Raw genomic sequence first — 27192 nt, forward strand, 5'->3', positions numbered from 1 at the left:
GGCGTTTCTGTGGCCATAGACGTGAATCCAGGATGGTTTGTTGCCTCCCTGGTGCCAGGGTCAAGGATGTCACTGAGCGGCTGCAGGGCATTCTGGAGGGGGAGGGTGAACAGCCAATGGTCGTGGTCCACATTGGTACCAACGACATAGGTAAAAAGAGGGATGAGGTCCTGCATCAAGAATTTAGGGAGCTAGGTAACAGATTAAAGAGCAGGACCTCAAAGGTTGTAATCTCTGGATTACTCCCAGTGCCACGTGCTAGTAAGTATAGGAATGGGAGGATAGAGCAGATGAATGCGTGGCTAAAGAGTTGGTGTAGGGGGGAGGGTTTTACTTTCCTGGATCACTGGGCCTGCTTCTGGGAAAGGTGGGACTTGTACAAGTCGGACGGGTTGCACCTGAACCAGAGCGGGACAAATATCCTTGCGGGGAGGTTTGCTAGCACTGTTGGGGGGGGTTTAAACTAACTTGGCAGGGGGATGGGATACAGAGGGGAGCTGAAATAGGGGGGGGATGTGCTGCCAATTATAGAGAAAAAAACAAGTCAGCTTGGTAGACAGGGCAAATATATAAGGGCAAGGCTGGATGGCATCTATTTTAATGCAAGGAGTCTTGCAAATAAGGTGGATGAACTGAAGGTGTTGATAAACACATGGGAGTATGATATTGTTGCTATCACGGAGACATGGTTGAGGGAAGGGCAAGACTGGCAGCTCAATATTCCGGGGTACAGAATCTTCAGGCGAGACAGAGGGGGAGGTATAAGAGGAGGGGGTGTCGCAATATTAATTAAGGAGTCAATTACTGCAGTAAGGAGGGATGATATATTAGCAGGGTCCTCAAATGAGGCCATATGGGTGGAGCTTAAAAACAAAAAGGGGGCAAGCACTTTGCTGGGAGTGTACTATAGGCCTCCAAACAGTCAGGGGGAGATAGAGGAACAGATATGTAGGCAAATCTCAGAGAAATGTGCAAATAATAGGGTAATAATAATGGGGGATTTCAACTTCCCCAATATTAACTGGGATAGTCAGAGTGTGAAAGGCTCAGAGGGTGTAGAATTCTTAAAGTGCATCCAGGAGAGCTTTTTGAGCCAGCATGTAGAAAGTCCTACAAGAGAGGGGGCGGTACTGGACCTAATTCTAGGGAATGTGGCCGGCCAAGTGGAAAAAGTGCTAGTAGGTGAGCACTTTGGTGATAGTGACCATAATATGGTAAGATTTAAGGTGGCCATGGAAAAGGACAGGGATGGGCCGGAAATAAAGGTTCTAAATTGGGGGAAGGCCGATTTTAATAGGATAAGGCAGGATCTGGCCAAAATGGACTGGGATCAGCTACTTGTAGGAAAATCCGCATCGGAGCAATGGGAGGCTTTCAGAAGGGAGATTGAGATCATACAATGGCAACATGTTCCCGTAAAGGTCAAGGGTGGTTCCAAAAACCACAGGGAACCTTGGATGTCAGGGGATATACGAGAATGGATTAGGAAAAAAAGGAGGGCTTTTGGTAGATACAAAAGGCTAAAGACGGAGGAAGCCCTAGAGGAGTACAAAAAGTGCAGGGGGATACTTAAAAAAGAAATTAGGAGATCAAGGAGGGGCCATGAAATAACACTGGCAAGCAAAATAAAGGAAAATCCGAAGATGTTTTATAAGTATATTAAGGGTAAGAGGATAACTAGGGAAAAAATAGGGCCCATTAGGGACAAAAGTGGCAATCTGTGTGTGGAGCCGGAAGATGTAGGAGGGGTTCTAAATGAATTTTTTGCATCTGTTTTCACTATGGAGAAGGACGATGTAGACATAGAAATAGGGCGGGGGGACTGTGATATGCTCGAACATATTAACATCGAGAGGGAGGAGGTATTGGCGGTTTTAGCTGGCCTAAAAATGGATAAATCCCCAGGCCCGGATGAAATGTATCCCAGGCTGCTGTGTGAGGCAAAGGAGGAGATTGCGGGGGCTCTAACACATATATTCAGGACCTCTCTGGCCACAGGGGATGTGCCAGAGGACTGGAGAACCGCTAATGTAGTACCATTATTCAAGAAGGGTAGTAGGGAAAAACCGGGGAACTACAGGCCAGTGAGCCTAACATCAGTGGTAGGAAAATTATTGGAAAAAATCCTGAGGGACAAAATTTGTCTCCACTTGGAGAGGCAAGGATTAATCAGGGATAGTCAACATGGCTTTGTCAAGGGAAGATCATGTCTGACTAATTTGATTGAATTTTTTGAGGGGGTGACTAGGTGTGTGGATGAGGGTAACGCAGTGGATGTGGTATACATGGATTTCAGTAAGGCCTTCGATAAAGTCCCGCACAGGAGACTGGTCAAGAAGGTAAGAGCCCATGGAATCCAGGGTGCCTTGGCACATTGGATACAAAACTGGCTTAGTGGCAGAAGGCAGAGGGTGATGGTCGAAGGTTGTTTTTGTGACTGGAAGCCTGTGGCCAGTGGGGTACCACAGGGATCGGTGCTGGGTCCCTTGCTGTTTGTGGTCTACATTAATGACTTGGATATGAATGTAAAGGGTATGATCAGTAAGTTCGCGGATGATACAAAAATTGGTAGGGTGGTAAATAGCGAGGAGGGTAGCCTCAGTCTGCAGGACGATATAGATGGGTTGGTCAGATGGGCGGAACAGTGGCAAATGGAATTTAACCCGGAAAAGTGCGAGGTGATGCACTTTGGGGGGACTAACAAGGCAAAGGAATACACAATGAATGGAAAGACCCTAGGCAAGACGGAGGGTCAGAGGGATCTGGGTGTGCAAGTACACAGATCCCTGAAGGCGGCGGAACAGGTGGATAAGGTGGTAAAAAAGGCATATGGGATACTTGCCTTCATTAGCCGAGGCATTGAATATAAGAGCAAGGAGGTTATGATGGAGCTGTATAAAACACTGGTTAGGCCACAGCTGGAATATTGTGTGCAGTTCTGGTCGCCACACTACAGGAAGGATGTGATCGCGTTAGAGAGGGTGCAGAGGAGGTTCACCAGGATGTTACCAGGGCTGGAGCGCTTCAGCTATGAAGAGAGACTGGGCAGGTTGGGTTTGTTTTCCTTGGAGCTGAGGAGGCTGAGGGGGGACATGATTGAGGTGTACAAAATTATGAGGGGCATAGATAGGATGGATGCTGAGGAGCTTTTTCCCTTAGTAGAGGGGTCAATAACTAGGGGGCATAGATTCAAGGTAAAGGGCGGGAGGTTTAGAGGGGATTTGAGAAAGAACTTTTTCACCCAGAGGGTGGTTGGAGTCTGGAACTCACTGCCTGAAAGGGTTGTGGAGGCAGAAACCCTCACAACATTTAAGAAGCATTTGGATGTGCACTTGAAATGCCATAGCATACAAGGCTACGGGCCAAATGCTGGAATATGGGATTAGATTAGACAGGGCTTGATGGCCGGCGCGGACACGATGGGCCTCTATCCGTGCTGTATTACTCTATGACTCTATGACTCTATGACCCCCGCTTTTTGTTTGTAACCCTGCACGTTCTTCATCCTCAAGTGCCCGTTAACTCCCTTTAAAATTATTGCTGGAATCAGCTTCCACCACCCTTTCAAGTAGAGCGTTCCAGATCCCAACAATTCTGAGTGGAAAAAAAAATCCCTCATCTCCCCATTAGATCTTTTGCCAATGATTTTAAAATCTATGACCTTATGGTTGTGGTTACCCACTCACCAGAGGGAACAGCCTTTCTCTTTCTACACTGATCAAAACCTCCTCTTGAAAATCTCTTCACCTTCTCTGCTCCAAGGAGAACAGTCCTAACTTTTCCAACCTCTGCTCATAACTGAAGTCCCTCATCCCTGGTCACGTCCCGGTAAATCTCTTCTGTATCCTTGACATCTTTCCTGAAGTGTGGTGCCCAGAATTGTCCCCAATACTCCAGCTGAGGCCTAACCAGTGATTTATAAAGTTATAGCCTGATCTCTTTGCTTTTATATTCTAGGCCTCTATTCACCCATATACTTTATTTTTTAAAACCACCTTATCAACTTGCCCTGCCACCTTTAACGATTTGCGCTCAGACACTTTTCAAAATTGTACCATTTATAGTAAATAACAACAGAAAATGCTGGAAAAACTCAGCAAGTCAGGCAACATCCGTGGAGAGAAATTTGAGTTGACGTTTCGGGTTTGACCCTTCTTCAAAACTGGAGAGAAAAGGAACTAGATCGAAGGCAGGGCTGCGATCGGACAAAAGAATAAAAGAACCAAAAGAAGTAAAAGAGATTAGAAGCTAGACGAGATGGTAATAGGCTGTGATTAGGTGTAAAGTGTACTGGCAGGGTAAAAGATAGCTGCCAGGTGTGAGAGAGAAACAAAAGGAAAGGGGGGGGGGAAGGAAAGGAGTGGAAAAATATAAGTGAAAATGAAATAGGGGCCGAGGTTATGATCTGAAATTGTTGAACTCAATATTGAGACCGGAAGGCTGCAGAGTGCCTAATCGGAAGATGAGGTGCTGTTCCTCGAGTTTACGTTGAGCTTCCATGGAACAGTACAAGAGGCCAAGGACGGTGAGGTCCGAGTGGGAATGGAGCGGTGAATTGAAATGACAGGCGACCGGAAGCTCGGGGTCACCCTTACGGACTGAACGGAGGTGTTCCGCAAAGCGGTCACCCAATCTGCGTTTGGTCTCCCCAATGTAGAGGAGACCGCATCGTGAGCAGCGAATACAGTATACTAGATTGCGAGAAGTACAAGTAAATCGCTGTTTCACCTGGAAGGGGTGTTTGGGGCCCTGGACAGTGGGGAGGGGGGAGGTATAGGGGCAGGTGTTACATCTCCTCCCCCTATACCTCCCCCCTCCCCACTGTCCAGGGCCCCAAACACCCCTTCCAGGTGAAACAGCGATTTACTTGTACTTCTCGCAATCTAGTATACTGTATTCGCTGCTCACGATGCGGTCTCCTCTACATTGGGGAGACCAAACGCAGATTGGGTGACCGCTTTGCGGAACACCTCCGTTCAGTCCGTAAGGGTGACCCCGAGCTTCCGGTCGCCTGTCATTTCAATTCACCGCTCCATTCCCACTCGGACCTCACCGTCCTTGGCCTCTTGTACTGTTCCACGGAAGCTCAACGTAAACTCGAGGAACAGCACCTCATCTTCCGATTAGGCACTCTGCAGCCTTCCGGTCTCAATATTGAGTTCAACAATTTCAGATCATAACCTCGGCCCCTATTTCATTTTCACTTATATTTTTCCACTCCTTTCCTTCCCCCCCCCCTTTCCTTTTGTTTCTCTCTCACACCTGGCAGCTATCTTTTACCCTGCCAGTACACTTTACACCTAATCACAGCCTATTACCATCTCGTCTAGCTTCTAATCTCTTTTACTTCTTTTGGTTCTTTTATTCTTTTGTCCGATCGCAGCCCTGCCTTCGATCTAGTTCCTTTTCTCTCCAGTTTTGAAGAAGGGTCAAACCCGAAACGTCAACTCAAATTTCTCTCCACGGATGTTGCCTGACTTGCTGAGTTTTTCCAGCATTTTCTGTTGTTATTTCGGATTTCCAACATCTGCAGTATTTTGCTACCATTTATAGTAAACTGTCTTTCCGTATTAGACCTCCCAAAGTGCATCACTTCTCCACAGTGAACTCCATCTGTCTGGTTTCTGCCCATTTCACCATCCTGACAGTCACCCTGAAGACTACAACTCTTCTCATCACTATCTACTACGTTGCCAAGTTTCAGATCATCTGCAAACTTTATAATGCTGCTCCCTACATCCGAGCCTAGGTCATTTATAAAAACTGTAAAGTAATGGACCCAAAACCGACCCTTGGGGAACACCACTGCAAACCACCTCCCAGTCTGAAAAACTTCCGTCCACCACCACCCTCTGCTTCCCGTCACTGAGCCAATTCCGTATCCATACCGCCACTTTCCCCTTAATTCCATGGGCTGCCATCTTCTCAACAAGCCCATATACACAACATCAACTGCACTACCTTGATCAACCTTCTGTTACCTTAAAGAATTCAATCAAGTTAGTCAGATACTATTTACCTTTAACAAATCCATGCTGGCTCTCCTCCATTAACCCATGCCTTTCCAAATTAAAGTTTATTTTGTTCCTGATGATGGTTTCCAATAACTTTCCCACCACCGATGTTAGGCTGATTGGCCTGTAATTTCCTGGTTTAGCCCTCTCCCCTTAAATAGTGGTATAACATTAGCAACCCTCCAGTCTTCCGGCACTACTCCTGTAGCAACCCTCCAGTACTACTCCTGTAGCAACCCTCCAGTACTACTCCTGTAGCAACCCTCCAGTACTACTCCTGTAGCAACCCTCCAGTACTACTCCTGTAGCAACCCTCCAGTACTACTCCTGTAGCAACCCTCCAGTACTACTCCTGTAGCAACCCTCCAGTACTACTCCTGTAGCAACCCTCCAGTACTACTCCTGTAGCAACCCTCCAGTACTACTCCTGTAGCAACCCTCCAGTACTACTCCTGTAGCAACCCTCCAGTACTACTCCTGTAGCAACCCTCCAGTACTACTCCTGTAGCAACCCTCCAGTACTACTCCTGTAGCAACCCTCCAGTACTACTCCTGTAGCAACCCTCCAGTACTACTCCTGTAGCAACCCTCCAGTACTACTCCTGTAGCAACCCTCCAGTACTACTCCTGTAGCAACCCTCCAGTACTACTCCTGTAGCAACCCTCCAGTACTACTCCTGTAGCAACCCTCCAGTACTACTCCTGTAGCAACCCTCCAGTACTACTCCTGTAGCAACCCTCCAGTACTACTCCTGTAGCAACCCTCCAGTACTACTCCTGTAGCAACCCTCCAGTACTACTCCTGTAGCAACCCTCCAGTACTACTCCTGTAGCAACCCTCCAGTACTACTCCTGTAGCAACCCTCCAGTACTACTCCTGTAGCCAATGAGAAGTGAAAGATTGTGACCAATGCCTCTGCTATTCGACCTTTGCTTCTTTCGGTGACCTAGCATGCATTCCATCTGGACCAGGTGACTTACCAACTTTCAGTAATGCTAATCTTTTTAATATGTCTTCTCTGTCTATTACTACCTCTCCTTTTAGTGTAACCTTCACATCATCCACTTCCTTTGTGACGACAGATGCAAAGTACTCATTTAATACTTCAGCCATGTCCTCTGCCTCTACATGAAGATTTCCATTTGGGTCCTTAATAGGCCCAACATTTCCCCTAGCAAACCGCTTACACTTTAAATGTTTATGAAATGTTTTAGGGTTCAATTTAATGTTGCCTGCTAATCTTGTCTCGTAACCCTCTTTTTGCCTCCCGTATTAACTTTTTAAATTCCCTCTTGTACTTTCCATAATCTTCCAGGTTATTAACTGAATCTTGCTCCTGACATTTGTCATAAACCTCTTTTCACCGTTTTATTTCCTGTGTCATCCAGGGCGCATTAACTTTGGATGTTCTACCTTATCCCTTCAAAAAGGAACATGCCTAGTTTGTACCTGAACTATCTCTTCCCTGAATACCTTCCATTGCTCCGTTACAGCTGGAAGATGAAAATCGAGCAGGTTTCAGAAGTAGAGGGTCTTTATCGTTTAATGGACTAAGATGGACTGAATGGCCTTCCTCATTGTATTTACCTTGTATTCCTATACAAGTACTCTAGCAACAGAAACTGGGCATTACCTATTGGTCCACTGAAACGAGACGGATTCTGACCCTTTTGCAAGTCAGGGCTCAAAACATAGAAAGCCTAGAATCTTACAACAGTGGAGCTTTCAATTCACGTGGAGTTGAAAGTGCACTTGACATGCCAAAATGAAAAACATATTAAACCCTTATAAGCCAACACTGGTGGATTTTGGTAAAGAAGTTGTACAGATTTTCTCCAGGGTTCTAACATTTCAGCAATACAGGAAAAACGACTCAAATAGCTCGTCCAGCAAATGAATCACGTGACGTGGCACTTCATTATACTGGCCGCAAAGATGCTAGGTTTGATCCCTGGTCTCAACCAAGTTAGCATATGTCAGCCAGGCTGGTAATGGCAATGCACAATTGGACTCGGCATCTTTTAGCAGATATTTTTTCTGCTTGAACAAGGTACCAGATGATGTTTGCCATGAGAAAGTTTGGGCCCCAACAAAAGTTGTCTCGTTCAAGACAGAAAGGACAAGGGGGAGAGGAGGAAAAAAATCCACAAATGATGTGGAGGTGAACTAACAAAAAGCGAGTGCCTCGTACCTGCTGTCTGTTTTGGAGAGCGACTGGGACTACCCCTTGCCGTGTCGCTATTTTCCTCTTCGTATGAATCATCTTTGTCTTCAAGCTTGTCTATGAGCTTGTTTAGGGTAGTAGCCAAGGTCTTGGAGGCTTGATTGCGATCAAATTCCCCTTTGAGACCCTCTGCTTCAAGTTCATCTTGTGCCTGAGAAACATTGTTATGCATGATTCCGTCAAGAATATAATGATAAAATGATGCCCTGCCCTGCTCCTACCTCCCAAAACAAAAGCACAAATTAGAACTCGGGAGGTTAGACCATACAAATCATTGCTTACGTAGAAGGCACTTTAGTTGGGAGGGATAATGTTTATCCTATGAGTAAGGAAGACCTCATCACTTATTAAGTATAGGTCAATTCCTAGTAAGCTGAAGAGACTAATATGGCTGTACCACCAGTTGCATGATGCCATTTATCTTCAGGTCCCAGATCACATCCCACTAGATAATATGACTACAAGTTCAATACTCCAAAAAAAACCCCAGCAAACATTTAGTAATTCAGCCTAGATTTTTCTGCTGCTCAAACCAATTCTTTGAGGTGGTAACTAAGCTAATGGGCAAGGGTGATCCAATGAATATAATTTCTTTGGATTTTCAGAAGGCATTTGATGAAAGTTTCCCATTGGAAACTTTTAAAGGTCATGAAGGCTCATGGCATTAATGTCCCGTTAGCGGAATTGAAAACTGCTGTGCAATAGGAAGCAGAAAGTGGTGAAACAAAGAGCTGTAGGGGACAGTGACTGCTGCAACATGGGTCCTTTCTGGGCCCTTCCTGTTCTTACTATTCAAATGACAGATTTGGGCAATTAGAGTTATTTAGTGCTGAAATATTACTACAGTCTAAAAAATAAAAGGCTGGTCTTAGGTTCAAATCTAACAATATACTACTGGACAAACTGGGTATGACCAGTACAGGAAACTTTGTGATATCTGGCACCGACGGGACCGAGCTGTTGCCGATCTATCAAAACTGCCGGACATACCAGCGTTAATGTTGAAGCATACGGAGGTTTTCATCTCCGTATCTGACAACAAACACTGTTGCTTAGCAACAGCTTCTAAACAGTCGGCCCGTACCTTGGAAGCGTCTCTGTAGCTTAGCAACAGCTTCAGAGAGACTTTCCAGAGCCTGACTGTTGGAAAAAAAACCTAACAAAACGGCTCCTGATTTCTGCCGGTAGATCGAGGTTTCCGGACAAACCAAAGTCTCCTGTACTTCATTAAAAGCATGCTGCCTCTCGATTGTGTCATTCCACCACAATCCACTTGCTCTCCACCCCTACCACCGCCCCCCCAAGGATCTGGTGAAATAACAGAGTGACTACTTGGGGAGTTGGGGGGGGCGGTGCAGCAGAGGAGGAAGTTAAATACTGATTGTATTGCCATAGGAACAAAATATAATTCTCCAATTACATAGAGATCACAACATAATAAGGTTTAAGATCAAGATCAAGAAGGACATAAGTAAGACAAAGACCAAAGTAATAAATTGGAAAAAAAGCTGATTTTAAGGGGATGAAAATAGAACTAGAGAAAATAAACTGGAAAATTTACTAGCAAAAAAATTGGAAAAAGGGGAAACATTTACAACAGTGATCAAGAGAGTCCAGGAGAAATATATCCCACTATAAAACAAGAACAAACTCGTCAGTAATGACGCTCAATGGATGAACAAGGAAATAAGGGCAAAGTTGAAACTAAAGAAAAAGACACACACTAAGTACATAGACAACAAAGGAGAGGATGACAAAAGGGAATCCAAAAAGGTTAAGGAAAGTCAAAAAATAATTAGGAAGGCAAAGAGAAACTACAAAAAAAAAAAATCAAGGAATATAAAAATAGTAATGTATTCTACAAACACAAAGAAAAACCAGGATAGGGACAGGGCCACGAAGGGATACACATGATAAACTCACAGGTAATGAGTAAAATGGCAGAAATATTGAATCGTTAATTTGACTCAGTATTTATCAGGGAGACCAACATGGTGGAGATGGCATTAGAAGAGATCAAAAAGGATAAAGACATTTACGACAGAAAGAGTGGGGGGGGAGGAGAAAAAGATAATTGATCAACTAATCAAACTAAGAGAATACAACCCCATGTCCGGTTGGATTGCATCCACGCATATTAAAAGTTAGGGAAAAGATAGAAGAGGCACTATTACATATATAAAAAATTCATTGGAAAAAGGCAATAGTGCCAGAGGACTGGTGGACAGCTAATATGATTCCTATATTTAAAAAGGGAGATAGAACAAGCCCAGGGAACTATAGACCAATTAGCTTGTCAGTGGTATGAAAGATAATGGAATTGTTACTCAAAAGATGTAATAGAAAAACCATCAAGAAATTGAAAATATAATGAAAAGTAGTCAGCAGAGATTTCAAAAGGGAAGGTCATACTTGGCCAACCTTATTGAATTCTTTGAAGTAGTAACAGAAAGGGTAGACAAGGGTAATGTAGTAGACGTAATATATTTGGATTTCCAAAAGGCCTTCAATAAGTCATAATTAAGGTGAAAACATGTGGAGTCAGGAGGTAAATAGCAGAATGGATAGCAAGATGGCTACAACTCAAAGTAGGGGTTAAAGGTAGTTATTCAAACTGGCAAAAGGTGGAAAGTGGTGTTTCACAAGGATCGGTGCTGGGACCAATGTTATTCACCATTTACACAAACGATTTGGACTCAGGAATCGGAAGTACAATTTGAAAATGTGCAGATGACACCAAATTGGAGGGTTGTAGTTAATACAGAGAGGAGGACTGCGACAAAATACAGGACGACATTGATAAACTTGCAGAATGGGCGTGTAATTGGTAAATGAACTTCAATAGAGATAAGTGCGAGGTGGTACATTAGGGTTGGAAGAATAAGGATGCTACATACTCCTTGGAAAATAAGTGTCTAATTGGGGTAAAGGAACAGAGGGATCTGGGAATACAGATACACAAATTACTAAAAGTAGTGACACAGGTTAATTAGGCATAAGAAACAACAGCACTGGGGTTCATTTCTAGAGGGATAGAATTGAAAAGCAGAGAAGGCATGTCAAACTTGTATAGAACCTTAGTTAGACCACACTTGGAATTCTGTGCAGTTCTGGTCTCCATATTACAAAAAGGATAGAGGCACTGGAGAAGGCGCAAAAAAGATTTACTAGAATGATATCCGAACTGAGAGGTTATATCCATCAGGAAAGATTGAACAGGCTGGGGCTCTTTTCTCTAGAAAAAAAAAGACCGAGGGGGTGATCTGATACAGGTCTTTAAGATTATGAAAGGGTTTGATAGAACATAAGAAATAGGAGCAGGAGTAGGCCATTCGGCCCCTCGAGCCTGCTCCGCCATTCAATAAGATCATGGCCTCAACTCCACTTTTCTGCCTGTTCCCCGTAACCCTCGACTCTCCTGTAGTTCAAATGTCTGTCTATCTCAGCCTTGAATATATTCAGTGACTCCGCCTCCACAGCTCTCTGGGGTAGAGAATTCCAAAGATTCACGACCCTCGGAGAAAAAATTCCTTCTTATCTCCATCTTAAATGGGCGACCCCTTATTCTGAAACTATGGCCCCTAGTTCAAGATTCCCCCATGAGGGGAAACATCCTCGCTGCATCTACCCTGTCAAGCCCCCTCAGAATCTTATATGTTTCAAGAAGATCACCTCTTATTCTTCTAAACGCCAATGAGTATAGGCCCAACCTGCTCAACCTTTCCTCATACGTCAACCCCTTCATCCCAGGAATCAACCTCGTGAACCTTCTCTGAACTGCCTCCAATGCAAGTATATCCCTCTTTAAATAAGGAGACCAAAACTGTACGCAGTACTCCAGGTGTGGTCTCACCAATGCCCTGTACAGTTATAGTAAGACTTCCCTACTTTTATGCTCCATCCCCCTTGCAATAAAGGCCAACATTCCATTCGCCTTCCTAATTACTTGCTGTACCTGCATGCTAACTTTGTGTTTCATGTACGAGGGCACCCAGATCCCTCTGTATTGCAGCATTCTGTAGACTCTCTCCATTTAAATAATATTTTGCTTTTCTATTCTTCCTACCAAGGTGGATAACCTCATTTTCCCACATTATACTCCATCTGCCAAATTTTTGCCCACTTACTTATCCTATCTATACCCCTTTGCAGACTGTGTCCTCCTCACAACTTGCGTTCCCACCTATCTTTGTATCATCAGCAAATGTGGCTACAGTACACTCGGTCTCTTCATCCAAGTGATTAATATAGATTGTAAATAATTGAGGCCCCCGCACTGATCCCTGTGGCACCCCACTAGTTAGTTTGCCAACCTGAAAATGACCCATTTATCCCAACTCTCTTTTCTGTTAGTTAGCCAATCCTCTATCCATGCTAATATATTATTCCCAACACCATGAGCTCTTATTTTGTGCAGTAACCTTTTATATGGCACCTTATCAAATGCCTGTTGGAAATCCAAATACACTAAATCTGCTGGTTCCCCTTTATCCACCCTGCTCATTATATCCGCAAAGAACTCTAGTAAATTTGTCAAACACTATTTCCCTTTCATAAAACCATGTTGACTCTGCTTGATTGTATTATGATTTTCTAAATGTCCTGTTACTACTTCCTTAATAATGGATTCCAGCATTTTCCCAATGACAGATGTTAGGCTAACTGGTCTATAGTTTCCTGCTTTCTGTCTCCCTCCTTTCTTGAATACAGCCGTTACATTTGCGGTTTTTCAATCCGCTGGGACCTTTCCAGAGTCTAGGGAATTTTGGAAAATTACAACCAATGCATCCACTATCTCTGCAAGAACTTCTTTTAAGACCCTAAGATGCAGGCCATCAGGTCCAGGGGACTTGTCAGCCTTTAGTTCTGTTATTTTGCCTAGTACTTTTTCCCCTAGTGATAGTTTTAAGTTCCTCCCTCCCTTTTGCCCTTTGATTTTCCACTAATATTGGGATGCTTTTAGTGTCTTCTACCATGAAGACATATACAAAATATTTGTTTAACGTCTCTGCCATTTCCTTGTCCCCCCATTATTAATTCCCCAGTCTCATCCTCTAAGGGACCAATGTTTACTTTAGCTACACTCTTCCTTTTTATATACTTGTAGAAGTTCTTGCTGTCGATATTTCTTGCTAGTTTACTCAATCGATTTTTTCCCTTTTTTTTTTAAGTTTCCATGGCAAGTTTAAAAAAATTTCCCAATCTTCTGGCCTACCACCAATCTTTGCAACATTGTATGCCTTTTCTTTCAATTTGATACCCTCCTTAACTTCCTTAGTTAACCACGGATGGTTCATCCTTCTCGTCAAATCTCTCTCTCTCACTGGAATATATCTGTTGAGTTATGAAATATCTCCTTAAAAGTCTGCCACTGCTTATCTACCATCTTACCTTTTAATCTATTTTCCCAGTCCACTTTAGCCAACTCGGTCTTCATAAAATTAAATAAGGCAATTACAAGGGTAAGACATTAGTTTCACACCCAAGTCTCTCATCCTGAAACTTAATGTGAAATTCTATCATGTTATAATCACTCTTTCCTCAAGGATCCTTTACTATGAGATTAATTAATCCTGTCTCATTACACATTACCAGATCTAAAATAGCCTGTTCCCTGGTTGGTTCCACAACATATTGTTCTAAGAAACTGTCCTGAATACACTATGGACTCGTCCTCAAGGCTACCTTTGCCAATTTGATTTGTCCAATCTATATGAAGATTAAAATTGCCCATGATTGTTGCAGTACCTGTCTTACAAGCCCCCATTATTTCTTGATTTATACTCTGTCCCACAGTGTATCTGTTAGGAGGGCCTATAAACAACTCCTACCAGTGACTTCTTTCACTTATTTCTTATCTCCACCCAAACTGATTCTACATCTTGATCTTCCGAGCCAAGATCATTTCTCACTACTGTACTGATCTCATCCTTTATTAACAGTGCTACCCCATCTCCTTTTCCTTCCAAAATGTCAAATACCCCATAATATTCAGTCCCCAGCCTTGGTCACCTTACAACCACATCTCTGTAATGGCTCTCAGATCATACCCATTTATTTCGATTTGTGGCGTCAATTCATCTACCTTGCTAAGAATACTGCATGCATTCAGATAAAGAGCCTTTAAATTTTGTCTTTTTACCATTTTTCCCCAACTCTGACCCTATTTGCTGCTGCACTTATGCTTGTATGCTCTGTCCCTTCCGGTCACACTCTGGTTATCATTATCCCTATCGCTACCCTGCACTATTGCCTTGTCCTTTCTCTTTAACTTTCCCCTCACCTGAACCCTCGCGCCCCCCCCCCCCCCACTAGTTCGTTTAAAGCTCTATCTACAGCTCTAGTTATTCGATTTGCCAAAACACTAGTCCCAGCACGGTTCAAGTGAAGCCCGTCCCAATGGAACAGCTCCCTCTTTCCCCAGTACTGGTGCCAGTGCCCCATGAATCGAAACCCATTTCTCCCACACCAATCTTTGAGCCACGCATTCAACTCTGATCTTATTGACCCTATGCCAATTTGCTCGTGGCTCAGAGATTACCACCTTTATGGTTCAGCTTTTTAAATTTAGCCCGTAGCTGCTCATACTCCCTCAGCAGAACCTCTTTTAGTCTCACCTATGTCATTGGTACCTACGTGAATCACGACAACTGGATCCTCCCGTTCCCACTCAAGTTCCTCTGCAGCCCGGAGATGTCCTTAACCCTGGCACCAGGGCAGGTAACAGCGCCTTCGGGACTCATGCTCTCAGCTGCAGAGAACAGTATCTATCCCCCTAACTATATTGTCCCCTATCACTACTACATTCCTTTTCACTCCCCCAACTTGAATGGCCCCCTGTACCACAGTGCTGTGGTCAGTTTGTTCATCCTCCCTGCAGTCCCTGCTCTCATCCACACAGGCTGCAACAACCTCGTACCTGTTGGACAATGCAAGGGCTGAGGCTCCTCCAGTGCTACCTTCTGGATCCCCATACCTGCCTCACTCTTAGTCACACCCACCTGTCCCTGACCACGGACCAAATTTGAAGTATTTAACCTAAGGGGTGCGACTGGTAACTTCCTCCCTGATGTATCGCAGTGTCCGAAGCTCAGACTCCAGCTCATCAACTCTGAGCCGAAGTTCCTTGAGCTGCAGACACTTACTGCAGTTGTGGTTGCTGTGGATCACACTGGGGTCCATCAGCTCCCACATGCTACAGCTACAACACATCACCTGCCCTGCCATCTCTATTGTATTTTACTTAGCTAATTAGGTTTTCAAGTTTTGAAATACTCAATTGTCTATTAATAGTTTTTAATTTGGGTAATAACCTTGTTTAATTTATTAAATTTAGTTATATGCTTTAGGTCTGTACTATAACAGCCCACAGTTCAAATTTAACCAGAGTTGTTTATTTTTTTTAAAATATATATCAAGCAGCACCTCTTAGCCCCACCTCACCGGATTCCCTCACTCACCAAATTCCCGAGTTTAGTGCTCTGTAGAAGCAGTACTCCGTAGAACTGAACTCCGTGCTACTTACCTCCGTGCGTTAGCAAAAACCTCTTGTTTTTATACCAGCAGAAATTCCAAAGCCCTGAGTCAGCCCCTGCTGACAGTAATTACCAGGTAGCCAGTTCTAGCTAGCCACCTCATTAACTGTGCAACTGCCACTAGCAGGCAGCTTGTTTACCACTGTGAAAGAAACTACAAGTTAAGGTTAAAGTTAAGTTACATGTCAAATGTTAAATGCAAAATTTTACTAAATTTTAGAAAGAGATCAACCCTTAAAATTTCCTCACTTGCCAAATTCCCAAGTTTAGTACTCTGTAGAAGCAGTACTCCGTGCTACTTACCTCAGGTACCCTACCTAGGGTAGACATTGAGAGAATGTTTCCACTTGTGGGGGAGACCAGAACTAGGGGCCATTAATATAAGAGAGTCACTAATAAATCAGACAGGGAATTCAGGAGAAACTTCTTTACCCAGAGAGTGGTGAGAATGTGGAACTCGCTACCACAGGGAGTGGTTGAGGTAAATAGTCTAGATGCATTTAAGGGGAAGCTGGATAAACACATGAGGGAGAAAGGAATAGAAAGATATGCTGATAGGATTGGATGAAGTAGGGTGGGAGGAGGCTCGTGTGGAGCATAAACACCGGCATAGACCAGTTGGGCCGAACGGCCTGTTTCTGTGCTGTAAATACTATGTAATAAGCAATTCACCCTCCTGCCATCTGGGAGACGCTACAGATGCATTCGCACCCGAACGACCAGATTTAGGAACAGCTTCTTTCCCAGGGCTGTCATCCTACTGAACTCCACAAATAAACTCTAAAGCCTGTGTGGTAAACCACTGTTATACCTGTCTGTATGTGTATGTGTATTCCACTAGGTACAGGTCTGGACATGCCTCGGCTGACTCCTCCCACTATTCCAGGTATATAAGTGACTACCTCCCAGTCCCTTAGTATTCTGGATGGGTCGACCACTCGAGACTAGACCTTCATTCTTTAGTTAATAAAAGCCTGGTTGTTACTCGCTTAACCTCAGTCTTTTGAGTAATTGATGGCGCATCAGCCGGCACATCTACCAATGCACTTTATTATGTTTATGTTAATGTATTACAAGCCAAATGTATGTTGAATGTTTAAATGTCTTAATCTAAATGTACACTCTCGGGAGCCGCAAGCCTACATTTTGTTGTACTGCACTTGTGCACTAACAATGACAATAAAGTGGATTATGATTATTAAACCTGTGTAATAGTGCCCCAAAAGCTTTAAGTGTATTTTAATGTTTACAAGAGTCCCTATTTATATTAAAAACATAAAATGCTGGAAAAACTCAGCAGGCCAGGCAACATCCTTGGACAAAGGGTTTTGACCCGAAACGTTGACTCTATTTTCTCTCCACGGATGTTGCCCGGGCCTGCTGAGTTTTTCCAGCATTTTCTGTTGTTATTTCGGATTTCCAGCATCTGCAGTATTTTGCTATCGCCTTATTTATATTAGTTTGACCTGATGTACAGGTGACTGAGGAGGAAGAATACACGCTGCAGAAGGCAGACTGTTGTAAAATATCCAAATCTATCTTTCTAAGTGTACTACTCACATACACAGGGAAGATTAGCATCTAGGAAGTGGTGAACAGAAACAGCAAGGAGAGATTTATGGCCAATGTGGTGTGAGCAAGAGAACAGTCATATGAAGTTCCAATCAGTTTTCCTCCCTCGGATTTTACCAAAGTTTGGCTGTAATCCTTTTGATGCAATTGGTTTTCACTAAGAAGGATAATCCAGGGAAAGCTCAATGATCAGGAATCTTCCTTCGTATACTGAACATATGAAATGTAAATCTGACTTAATCTGTTGATTTAAATCAGAGTCCAATCTTAACTTCCTGTACGGTTTGACTTCACTAACCCACTGTCCCCTTGGTGGACTGTCACACACCACTGAAATACTGCAAGTCAGGGCTGAAGCTGGGAATTGTTGGAATTAGCAATTTGCACTGAAGCAAACCACTACACATATGGTACAGAGATGATCGGTGCAGGAACTGTGTAACCACTATTGCTGTCCCAACGCACAATCTGCAGTAGTACAGATCGATTCACGATTATTCGACGTGTGTCCTCGTGTTTTACCTAACCTACCAGCAGCGTATCTGTCACACCAAAACTAGCACCAAGTTCAAAAAGTTTGCTTAGACCCTGTCTAATCATACACGCTCTTGTGATTTTAATATCTAACTAATATGTAACTCCTTTAAATCTGAGTATTACTCACTTCGTCAATAAGATTTTGAAATTCTTTTTCCATTTCTTCCTTCACTTCCCTTTTAATTTCAGACATCTTTGATTTTGGTAGAGACACATCCTCCAGTTCCTTTTCAAAGTCTTTAATGAGCTCATTTTCTTCATCATCAACCATCCCCTCTTGTTTTTCCGAGAAGTCTTGGTCAGTGGATTCCTCAGAATCGTCTGCAGTTGGATCCTTGTCCTCCTCACCTTTCCGCTTTCATACACCAAAAAGACAAAAAAAAAGTTTGAATTGTGACAGATGTGCAACCAGAAACACCACCTCACTACCCCTTGTATTTGCATCACCTGGGTACATTTACCAAGATACACAAGCCGGGATCAGAATTTCTACACAAGTGATGGTTGACTTAAGCACATTGTTACTTGTAATCTAACCTAATCTGTGGAGCAACAATTCCATCAGCGAGATGTGGATAAATAGCAGGTAAAGTGACACCAAGAACTTACTGCCTGAACATTAGTTTAATAGAAGTTTTAGTAGAATTAAATTCACATTATTTCTGATGCTATGACTACAAATTAAAAAGTCACAACCTATTCAAGTTCGTAATTAGCCTAGAAATGATAGTCGTATTTTGGGATTTCTGACTATGGCGCCATGGGAGGGCATTGGTGTAATACATGTTAAAAATATCACTGAGTAAAACTTAGCACTAAATGTGTTAAATCCACAGGACAGCAGGGTGCTTCAGGCAATTAAAGTTAGTTTGGACATTTCAGTGATTGCTCACACCTATTCTGGTTGAGATGACCTGATTCAGTTGAGCTCAGTAAAAAGACTTGCATTTACATAGCACCTTTCACAACCTCAGGATGTCCCAAAGCACTTTACAGCCAATGAAGTACTTTTGAAGTGTAGTCTGTGTTGTAAAGTAGGAAACGCAGCAGCCAATTTGTGCACAGCAAGCTCCCACAAACAGCAATGTGATAATGACCAGGTTATCTGTTTTAGTGATGTTGGTTGAGGGATACATATTGGCCAGGACACTTGGGATAACTCCCCTGCTCTTCTTCGATATAGTGCCATGGGATCTTTTACATCCACCTGAGAGAACAGACGTGGCCTCGGTTTAACATCTCATCCGAAAGACGGCATCTCCGACAGTGCAGCACTCCCTCAGCACTACACTGGGAGGGTCAGCCTAGATTTTTGTGCTCAAGTCTCAGGAGCGGGCCTTGAACCCACAACCTTCTGAGTCAGAGGCGAGAGTGCCACCCACACAGCAAACAGCTGAAAGCGGGTAGTTGCTGGGGAATTCTGCTGAGATATTACTTCCCAAGATCAAAATTAACAAAGAGGGGAGAGAACCCCACGTTCAGGATCAGTCAGGTCTAATAAAAGGCTGCAAAAAGGTAGGTCTGGGCTGCAGCTGGGAATTGTGCAATACCAGCTCAGGTTTCCCAGCTAGTAGCCAAGCCATAAGGAAATGAAATAAAATGGGAGTGTTGCAGGATTGTGTTGCATCTTTTACTGTTTTAGGTTATGAGGAAGCGTTGAAGTTTTAAAAACTATGGAATTGCAATTTTGTTTAATCACGCAAAATAAACCAGCTTCTTGACTGGCCATCGGCCTCGTCTTCCCAGTGATCATCAGTTCAGCCTGTTGAAAGTTAGGCCAGGTGGACGTAGGGGCATGTACAAGTTTACAGTATCGCACCAAGTCCCGTTCACCCATCACCCCTGTGCTCATTGACCGACACTGGCTCCTGGTTTAGCAACGCCTCGATTTTAAAACGCTCATCCTCATTTTCAAATCCCTTCATGGCCTCGCCCCTCCCCATCGCTAACCTCCTGCAGCCCTACAACCCTCCGAGATCTCTGCTCCAATTCTGGCCTCTTGCGGATTCCTGATTTTAGTCGCTCCATCACTGGCAGCCTCACCTTCAGCTGCCAAAGCCCTAACCTCTGCGCCTCTTTTTCCCCCCTTTAAGACGCTCCTTAAAACCTACCTCTTTGACCAAGCTTTTGGTCATCTGCCCTAATATCTCATTCTTTGGTTCGGTGTCAATTTTTGTTTGATAACGCTCCTGTGAAATGCCTTGGGACATTTTACTACGTTAAAGGGGCTATATAAATAAAAGTTGTTATAACTACATCTCATACCTCCACACAGGTGGCTTTGAAATCCTTTCTATTGGATATGCACAACCTCAATTTTATATTTTTATAAAATGAAAGGTTTCCGACGAGATTTTCACTCCTTTCTCTCCCTGCGCTTAGAAACTAAAATTTAGTGTATTTTCCTGGAAAAACCACATTGGCTGGGTGAGGGGCAGTAATGTTCATTAAAATAAATGCCAGCCAAATGGCCGCCTTCCGTGCTGTAACCATTCTATGATTCTAAGTGAATAAAGCAGAAAAGGGACTCAATTAAACAGCTACAAAATACAGTAACCGGATATGGAGCTAGTCAAGTAAATTAGAATTGCTAAAACAGACCATCAAAAAAAGGAGTGAAACTATCATAGTAACCATCTCTTTGCTTCGAGATCAACATTTGAGGACTATGCTGGAATGCATTGGACTGCTCCATCAGTACCTTTTTAGTCTGGTCTTTTAACTCTCGAACCAATTTTACAAGATCGTCAGGGTTCCGTACTATTCTGAATTGCACTTTCTGATTACCTGAATAGAAAGGAGGGGGGTGTGGGAGGGGAAAAAAAAATTACAAGATCATTCTCTCTTCAAAATTGAGCTCTGGAAAGTGACTAGATGAAATATTTTTGAAAAGGTAACTTTGTTCAGCAGTAAAAGTTACAAGCGCATTCAATTTTAAAACTCAAAGTTGACTTGGGCGAAACTATGTGCAAGAGAAATGGTCGAACAGAAACAGCCCATTTCACACCCGAAGGACATCTATGGGATGGGCTGTTCTGCCTTCCCACTTTCAGGGGTTTGTAGCTCAGGAAAAAAAAAGACAATAGTTTTTTGTTTTACCTTCATCATCCAGAAGGTCATCCTCCTCAGTTTTAACTGTATCGCTCAATTTAGAGTCAGCCTAACGAATAAAGAAACACACCATTACTGTTAACCCCTGGAGTTCAAGAGGACAGTTCTGCACATTTCCCATTGAGCCACTTTGACAAACATTTACTGAAAAATGATTTAAGAATCACGAGTTGGTTTTGCTGCAGATTCAAAAAAAAAAAAAAAACATTTTAGGGAGTTTTTCCAGGATTTTGCATTAAAAAAAAAATTGGACCCAAAAACCCAGGTATGTTGAGAAAAATTAGTAAAAATCAGTTTTTATTTGGAACATTGCAAGAAGTCAAGAAAACAAGGTCTTTATAAAAAAAAAGGCAGTTAAGCTACATGACAGTTCACAATTATTTACACAGTGCAGCAGGTAAAACACGCACTTCAGCATTCACAATGCCGTAAACACCAAGTCTGAGGTAAAGAACCGTTCAGATTTAGTAACGGACATTCAATATTTCAATTCTATTTTTTTTTTATTTTTTATAAACTGTTAAGGTAGACACTACTGTGGGCAAGAGAAGATGTTTTCTCCCCACTTGCAGTGCGCATTAACTTCTCAGACTGTTCTTTGGAAGTGAAGCACATTTATCTTCAGGAAGCTTCACCTATCGCTATATGGAACAGTGCAAAGCACTTGTGGCTAAAATGCACAATGTGCAGTCAGTAACCATTTACAATATTTTAAACAGAAGCTGAATGTAAAGTATCTGAACAAACAAGGAAAAGCCTTGAATTCATAATTTCACAGGAGTCCAAATCTAGGTCCACTGTTATAATTGGGTTTGGCTTATGTATTTAGCAACTGCATAGATAGGATCAGAGTTTTGTGCTGAAAACCGGGCCCCACCGGCATTGCATTAGTGACACCACACACTGCATGATTCACATGCTATACATGACAAAGAAAGGTATACTGGGAGCATGTTTAAGGCCAGCGTGAGGGCTTATAGAAACATAGAAGATAGGAGCAGGAGTAGGCCATTCGGCCCCTTGAGCCTGCTCCGCCATTCAATGAGATCATGGCTGATCATCCAAATTCAGTACCCTGTCCCTGCCTTCTCCCCATATCCCTTTAGCCTTAAGAAATATATCTAACTCCTTCTTGAATATATTTAATGTATTGGCCTCAACTGCCTTCTGTGGTAGAGAATTCCACAGGTTCACCACTCTCTGGGTGAAGAAATTCCTCCTCATCTCTGTCCTAAATGGCTTACCCCTTATCCTTAGACTGCGACCCCTGGTTCTAGACTCCCCCGCCATTGGGAACATCCTTCCTGCATCTAGTCTGTCTAGTCCTGTTAGAATTTTATAAGTTTCAATGAGATCTCCTCTCATTCTTCTAAACTCTAGCAAATATAAGCCTAATCGACTCAATCTCTCCTCATACGTCATTCCTGCCATCCCAGGCATGTCTGGTGAATCTTCGCTGCACTCCCTCCATGGCAAGAATATCCTTCCTCAGATAAGGCGACCAAAACTGCACACAATACTCAAGATGTGGTCTCACCAAGGCCCTGTACAACTGCAGCAAGACATCCTTGTTCCTGTACTCGAACCCTCTTGCTACGAAGGCCAACATACCATTTGCCTTCTTAACCGCCTGCTGCACCTGCATGCTTACCTTCAGCGACTGGTGCACAAGGACACCCAGGTCTCGTTGCACTTCCCCTTTTCCCAATCTATTGCCGGTCTTCCTGTTTTTGCCACCAAAGTGGATAACCTCACATTTATCCACATTATACTGCATCTGCCATGCATCTGCCCAATCACCCAAATCATACTGGAGTTTCTCTGCATCCTCCTCACAGCACACACGCCCGCCCAGCTTTGTGTTGTCTGCAAACTTGGAGATATTACATCGTTCCCTCGTCTAGTCTAGATCATTAATATATATTGCGAATAGCTGGGGTCCTAGCACCGATCCCTGCGGTACCGCACTAGTCACTGCCTGCCACTTGGAAAAAGACCCGTTTATTCCAACTCAGCTTCCTGTCTGCCAACCAGTTCTCTATCCAAGTCAGTACCTTGCCCTCGATCCCATGTGCTTTAACTTTGCACGGCAATATCTTATGCGGGACCTTATCAAAGGCCTTCTGAAAGTCCAAATACTCCACATCCACTGGTTCTCCCTTATCTATTCTACCAGTTACATCCTCAAAAAATTCCAGTAGATTAGTCAAGCACGATTTACCTTTTGTAAATCCATGTTGACTTTGTCCGATCCAGTCACCGTTTTCCAAGTGCTCTGCTATTACATCTTTCATAATGGGCTCTAGCATTTTCCCCACTACCGATGTCAGACTTACCAGTCTATAATTCCCCGTTTTCTCTCTACCACCTTTTTTGAATAGTGGGGTTACATTAGCTACCCTCCAATCCATGGGTACTGTTCCAGAGTCTATTGAGTTCTGGAAGATGACCAGCAATGCATCTACTATTTCTAGGGCCACTTCCTTAAGTACCCTAGGATGTAGATTATCAGGCCCTGGGGATTTATCGGCCTTCAATCCCATCAATTTCTCCAACACCATTTCCCTACAAACACTGATTTCATTCAGTTCCTCCCTCTCATTAGACCCTATGTTCCCCGACATCTCTGGGAGGTTATTTGTGTCCTCCTTTGTGAAGACAGAACCAAAGTATGTATTTAATTGGTCTGCCATTTCTTTGTTCCCCATTATAAATTCCCCTGATTCTGACTGCAAGGGACCTACGCTTGACTTCACCAATCTTTTTCTCCACATATCTATAGAAACTTTTATAGTCAGTTGTTATGTTCCCAGCAAGCTTACTCTCATTCTATTTTCCCCCTCTTAATTAATCCCTTTGTCCTCCTTTGCTGAATCCTAAACTGCTCCCAATCCTCAGTTCCTTTCAACAAAGCCTACATTCACTGCCTAAGTATGAAGTAGTTACCGAACGCGCCATTCATCATGTCCCTCCGCTCTCGTCTGGTTCTGTACAAAACACTTTCCTACACGCTCCTTCAGGATTTTAAAAAACCTGGATTAAGCCCTCGGGTTGCTTTTTAAAAAAAAACCTACCCATCAGAAACAAATTTAACCAAACTCCATGGTATAGCATATAACAAGGGAGAGAGAGGTTTCAAAATTAAGGGATAGTTAAAATAACAAGTTTTAATTTTAAGGTGCTCCTGTTCTTTAACACGATTTACACAAATATAGGCAATCGCAATTGTTATAGCCCTATTATTAATTCCCCAAAGTTTGTGCTCCTGAATTTGAATACATTGAAATTTTGTCCATTGGGATAAATCCTTATCCATTATAAATTATTACACACGAGAGATAGTGACTTCAAAAGTAGAAGTGTCCTCAGACTTCCACCATGTTATCGTGATCTATTAGAGAGGGGGGGCAGGGAACACTTTTGAGGATTCAGTCGTCTTGATAAAAATTAACTGATTTTGGGTTTGCCAAATTTGATGATTCACTTGGAGTACTGTGTACAATTCTGGTCGCCATATTATAAAAAGGATATAGAGGCACTGGAGAGGGTGCAGAGAAGATTTACAAGGATGATACAGGAAACTCTCGTTTAAACGGCACCTAAATATCCAGAATTCTCTAGTAACCGGCAAAATTCTGTTGTGTATGTACCTTTAAGGGAATAACTGGTCTCAGACTGCAGTACTGGCAGTGACCACCCCTGTATAAAAGGCCCTAGCAGGCTTCTGCAGTTTCAGTTTCCAGGTTGTCTCCATTCAGTAAAGACTTGTTATAATCAACTCCTGCAGTCCGTGTCTCAATTATACACGGACATAATACTGGCGACGAGTAAGAAACAAACTTACCTGCAACTCGGCAGCACCTCAGACGACGTTATTGGAGGTCGAAGCCAGAAGAAAAAAAAAATAATCCAAAGAAACTCGAGAAACAGGCGTCGACCACGGGCAACCGCCCTCCAAATCATCGAATTGAAAAGTACAGAAGAGACTGTCGAGAGCCAGGCTTGGTTCTCCAGTCTGTGGTTTCCCAGCTAATCGGGCTGGTGGCAGGTAGTGCACTGATCCTTCCTGGGCTGCGGCGGGCTAGAGCTCGATCGGGTGGCTCTGCAACGGGGCCGGGCAGCGAGTCGGGAAGCAAAGAGAGCGCGAGAGAGAGGGTGGAGCACTCAGGGCGCGGCCGGTGCTTCGAAGCTGGGCAGCGTTCGGACCCAAGAGGGAGGGAAGTGTCCCAGAGGGTCCGCTCCACGACGGGAACGATTCTTCAATTAACGGAGCAAATATTGAAGCGCGATAGAAAAATAAAAATACCGCGGAGAGCGGCATTGGCAGCAGCGATCGGGGAGGCGCGAAGACCATAGGGCGTCGCCATTACAGGATAGTAAAATAAATATAATCACCAGCAACAGCGTTGGCAGCAGCGGCAGGAAAGCGCGGGAGGCGCCATCTTAACTCGGCGGGGAAGAAGGAAAAGCGCGAGAGGCGCCATCTTAGATTTTCAAGATGCCAAAGACTGGCGATATCACTGCCTTCGATAATGCAATAGAAGACTGGACCACGTATGTGGAAAGAGTCGAGGTATATTGCGAGGCAAGCGAAATAGCCGATGAGAAAAAGGCATCGGTATTGCTAAATTTAATGGGCGCAAGAACGTACGGCCTATTGCGGGACCTGATTACTCCAGCCAAACCGAAGGGGCGAAGAGTTTTAACGAAATTGTTGCTACCCTACAGGAACACCTAAATCCGACACCGCTGCTGATAGCAGAAAGATTTAAATTCCACAGGAGAAATCAGCATAAAAATGAGAGCAATGCTGATTACCTTACGGAACTACGCAAGCTATCAAAGCACTGCCAGTTCGGAGCAGGACTGGCAGATACCTTACGGGACAAATTTGTCCGTGGACTCCTGAGTGAAGGAACCCAGAAGAGGTTACTCTCAGAGAAAGAGCTGACGCTAGATAAGGCTTTCAGCGTGGCAGTATCGTACGAAGCAGCAGCAAGGGGAGCTGCGTAAATACAACAAAAGCCACAGGAATATGGCACCCACGAAATGACACGGGGATTTGCAAAATGTTATCGCTGCGGCAGAACAAACCATGACCAGAAGGACTGCTGGTCCAAGGACAATATGCAGGCAATGCGGAAAGATGGGACACATTGCACGAGTTTGCAGGTCTGGGAAGAAGACCGACGACAACAAAAAGGCTACTAAGGAACCGTACAGGAAAGTACAAAAGATGACGGACAGTAGTTCCAAAGACCAGATGAGCGATAATGAATCCCGGAACAAGAGACTAAGCTGTCTCAAACTTCACAACGTAATCGCAAAAGAGGATCACCGAACCATTTGGGTCACCCTCACGATAGCAGAGTCCCAAGTCAAAATGGAATTGGATACAGGATCAGCTCTAACCGTCATGAATCGACGAGACTACGAGCGGCTATTCTCACACATACCCTTGAGACACATATCCATTGTCTTGAGGACGTATACAGGGCAAAAAGTATACCCCAGAGGGAAAATAAGGGTGCCTGTCGAATACAACGGCAAGAAAATACGGAAATTGTATCTCTACATTCTGCAAGACGGTGGACCACCGTTATTGGGACGTGAATGGATCAGAAAGATAAGTTTAGACTGGCACTCCAGTCAGGCACTGACGGTGGCTGGTAAAAAGGATGACGACGTCACTCCTGGACGATTGTCAACAATCTTAGCTGACGCCAAAGAGGTATTTCAACAAGAACTGGGCACTCTTAAAGGTGTAACCGCCTCGATAAAAATAGAGGAGAATGCAATTCCCAAGTTTTTCAAAGCAAGACCGGTACCATATGCAATTCGCCCAGCCGTCGAGGCAGAGCTGGAGAATCTGGAGAATGCAGGCGTGTTATAAGGTAGACTGGAGCGAGTGGGCGACGCCCATCGTTCCTGTCATGAAGAAAACGTTAAACAATAAGTCTGAGGAGCCAAGGAAGGTTCGCATCTGTGGGGACTTCAAGGTGACGGTGAACCCAGTCCTTCTCAGTACAATATCCTCTTCCAAGGATAGAAGATATCTTCGCCTCACTATCTGGAGGGAAGCGTTTTACAAAAATTGACCTAGCACAAGCATATTTGCAGATGGAGGTTGAAGAATCCTCTAGGAAGTGTCTCACGATAAACACACAAAGGTCTTTACCAGTATAATCGACTGGTATT

General features: G+C 43.7%; 1 protein-coding gene across 1 annotated transcript in view; it reads right to left on the minus strand.

Annotated features, from left to right (window-relative positions):
- The window catches only part of os9 (OS9 endoplasmic reticulum lectin), an 86296-nt gene that overhangs the window by 12603 nt on the left and 46501 nt on the right, over positions 1 to 27192 (minus strand). Inside the window, exons 9-12 of the mRNA XM_085972606.1 lie at positions 20983 to 21043; positions 20585 to 20670; positions 18011 to 18238; positions 8207 to 8390 (exon numbers count right to left, since the gene is read on the minus strand). Coding sequence (XP_085828732.1) covers positions 8207 to 8390; positions 18011 to 18238; positions 20585 to 20670; positions 20983 to 21043 — 559 coding nt within the window. The remainder of the gene's footprint in view (positions 1 to 8206; positions 8391 to 18010; positions 18239 to 20584; positions 20671 to 20982; positions 21044 to 27192) is intronic.

Source organism: Somniosus microcephalus, chromosome 33, assembly GCF_052327205.1.
Source record: "Somniosus microcephalus isolate GS21.2 chromosome 33, FLI_Smic_1.0, whole genome shotgun sequence".
In the NCBI taxonomy this organism is placed as follows: Eukaryota; Metazoa; Chordata; class Chondrichthyes; order Squaliformes; family Somniosidae; genus Somniosus; species Somniosus microcephalus.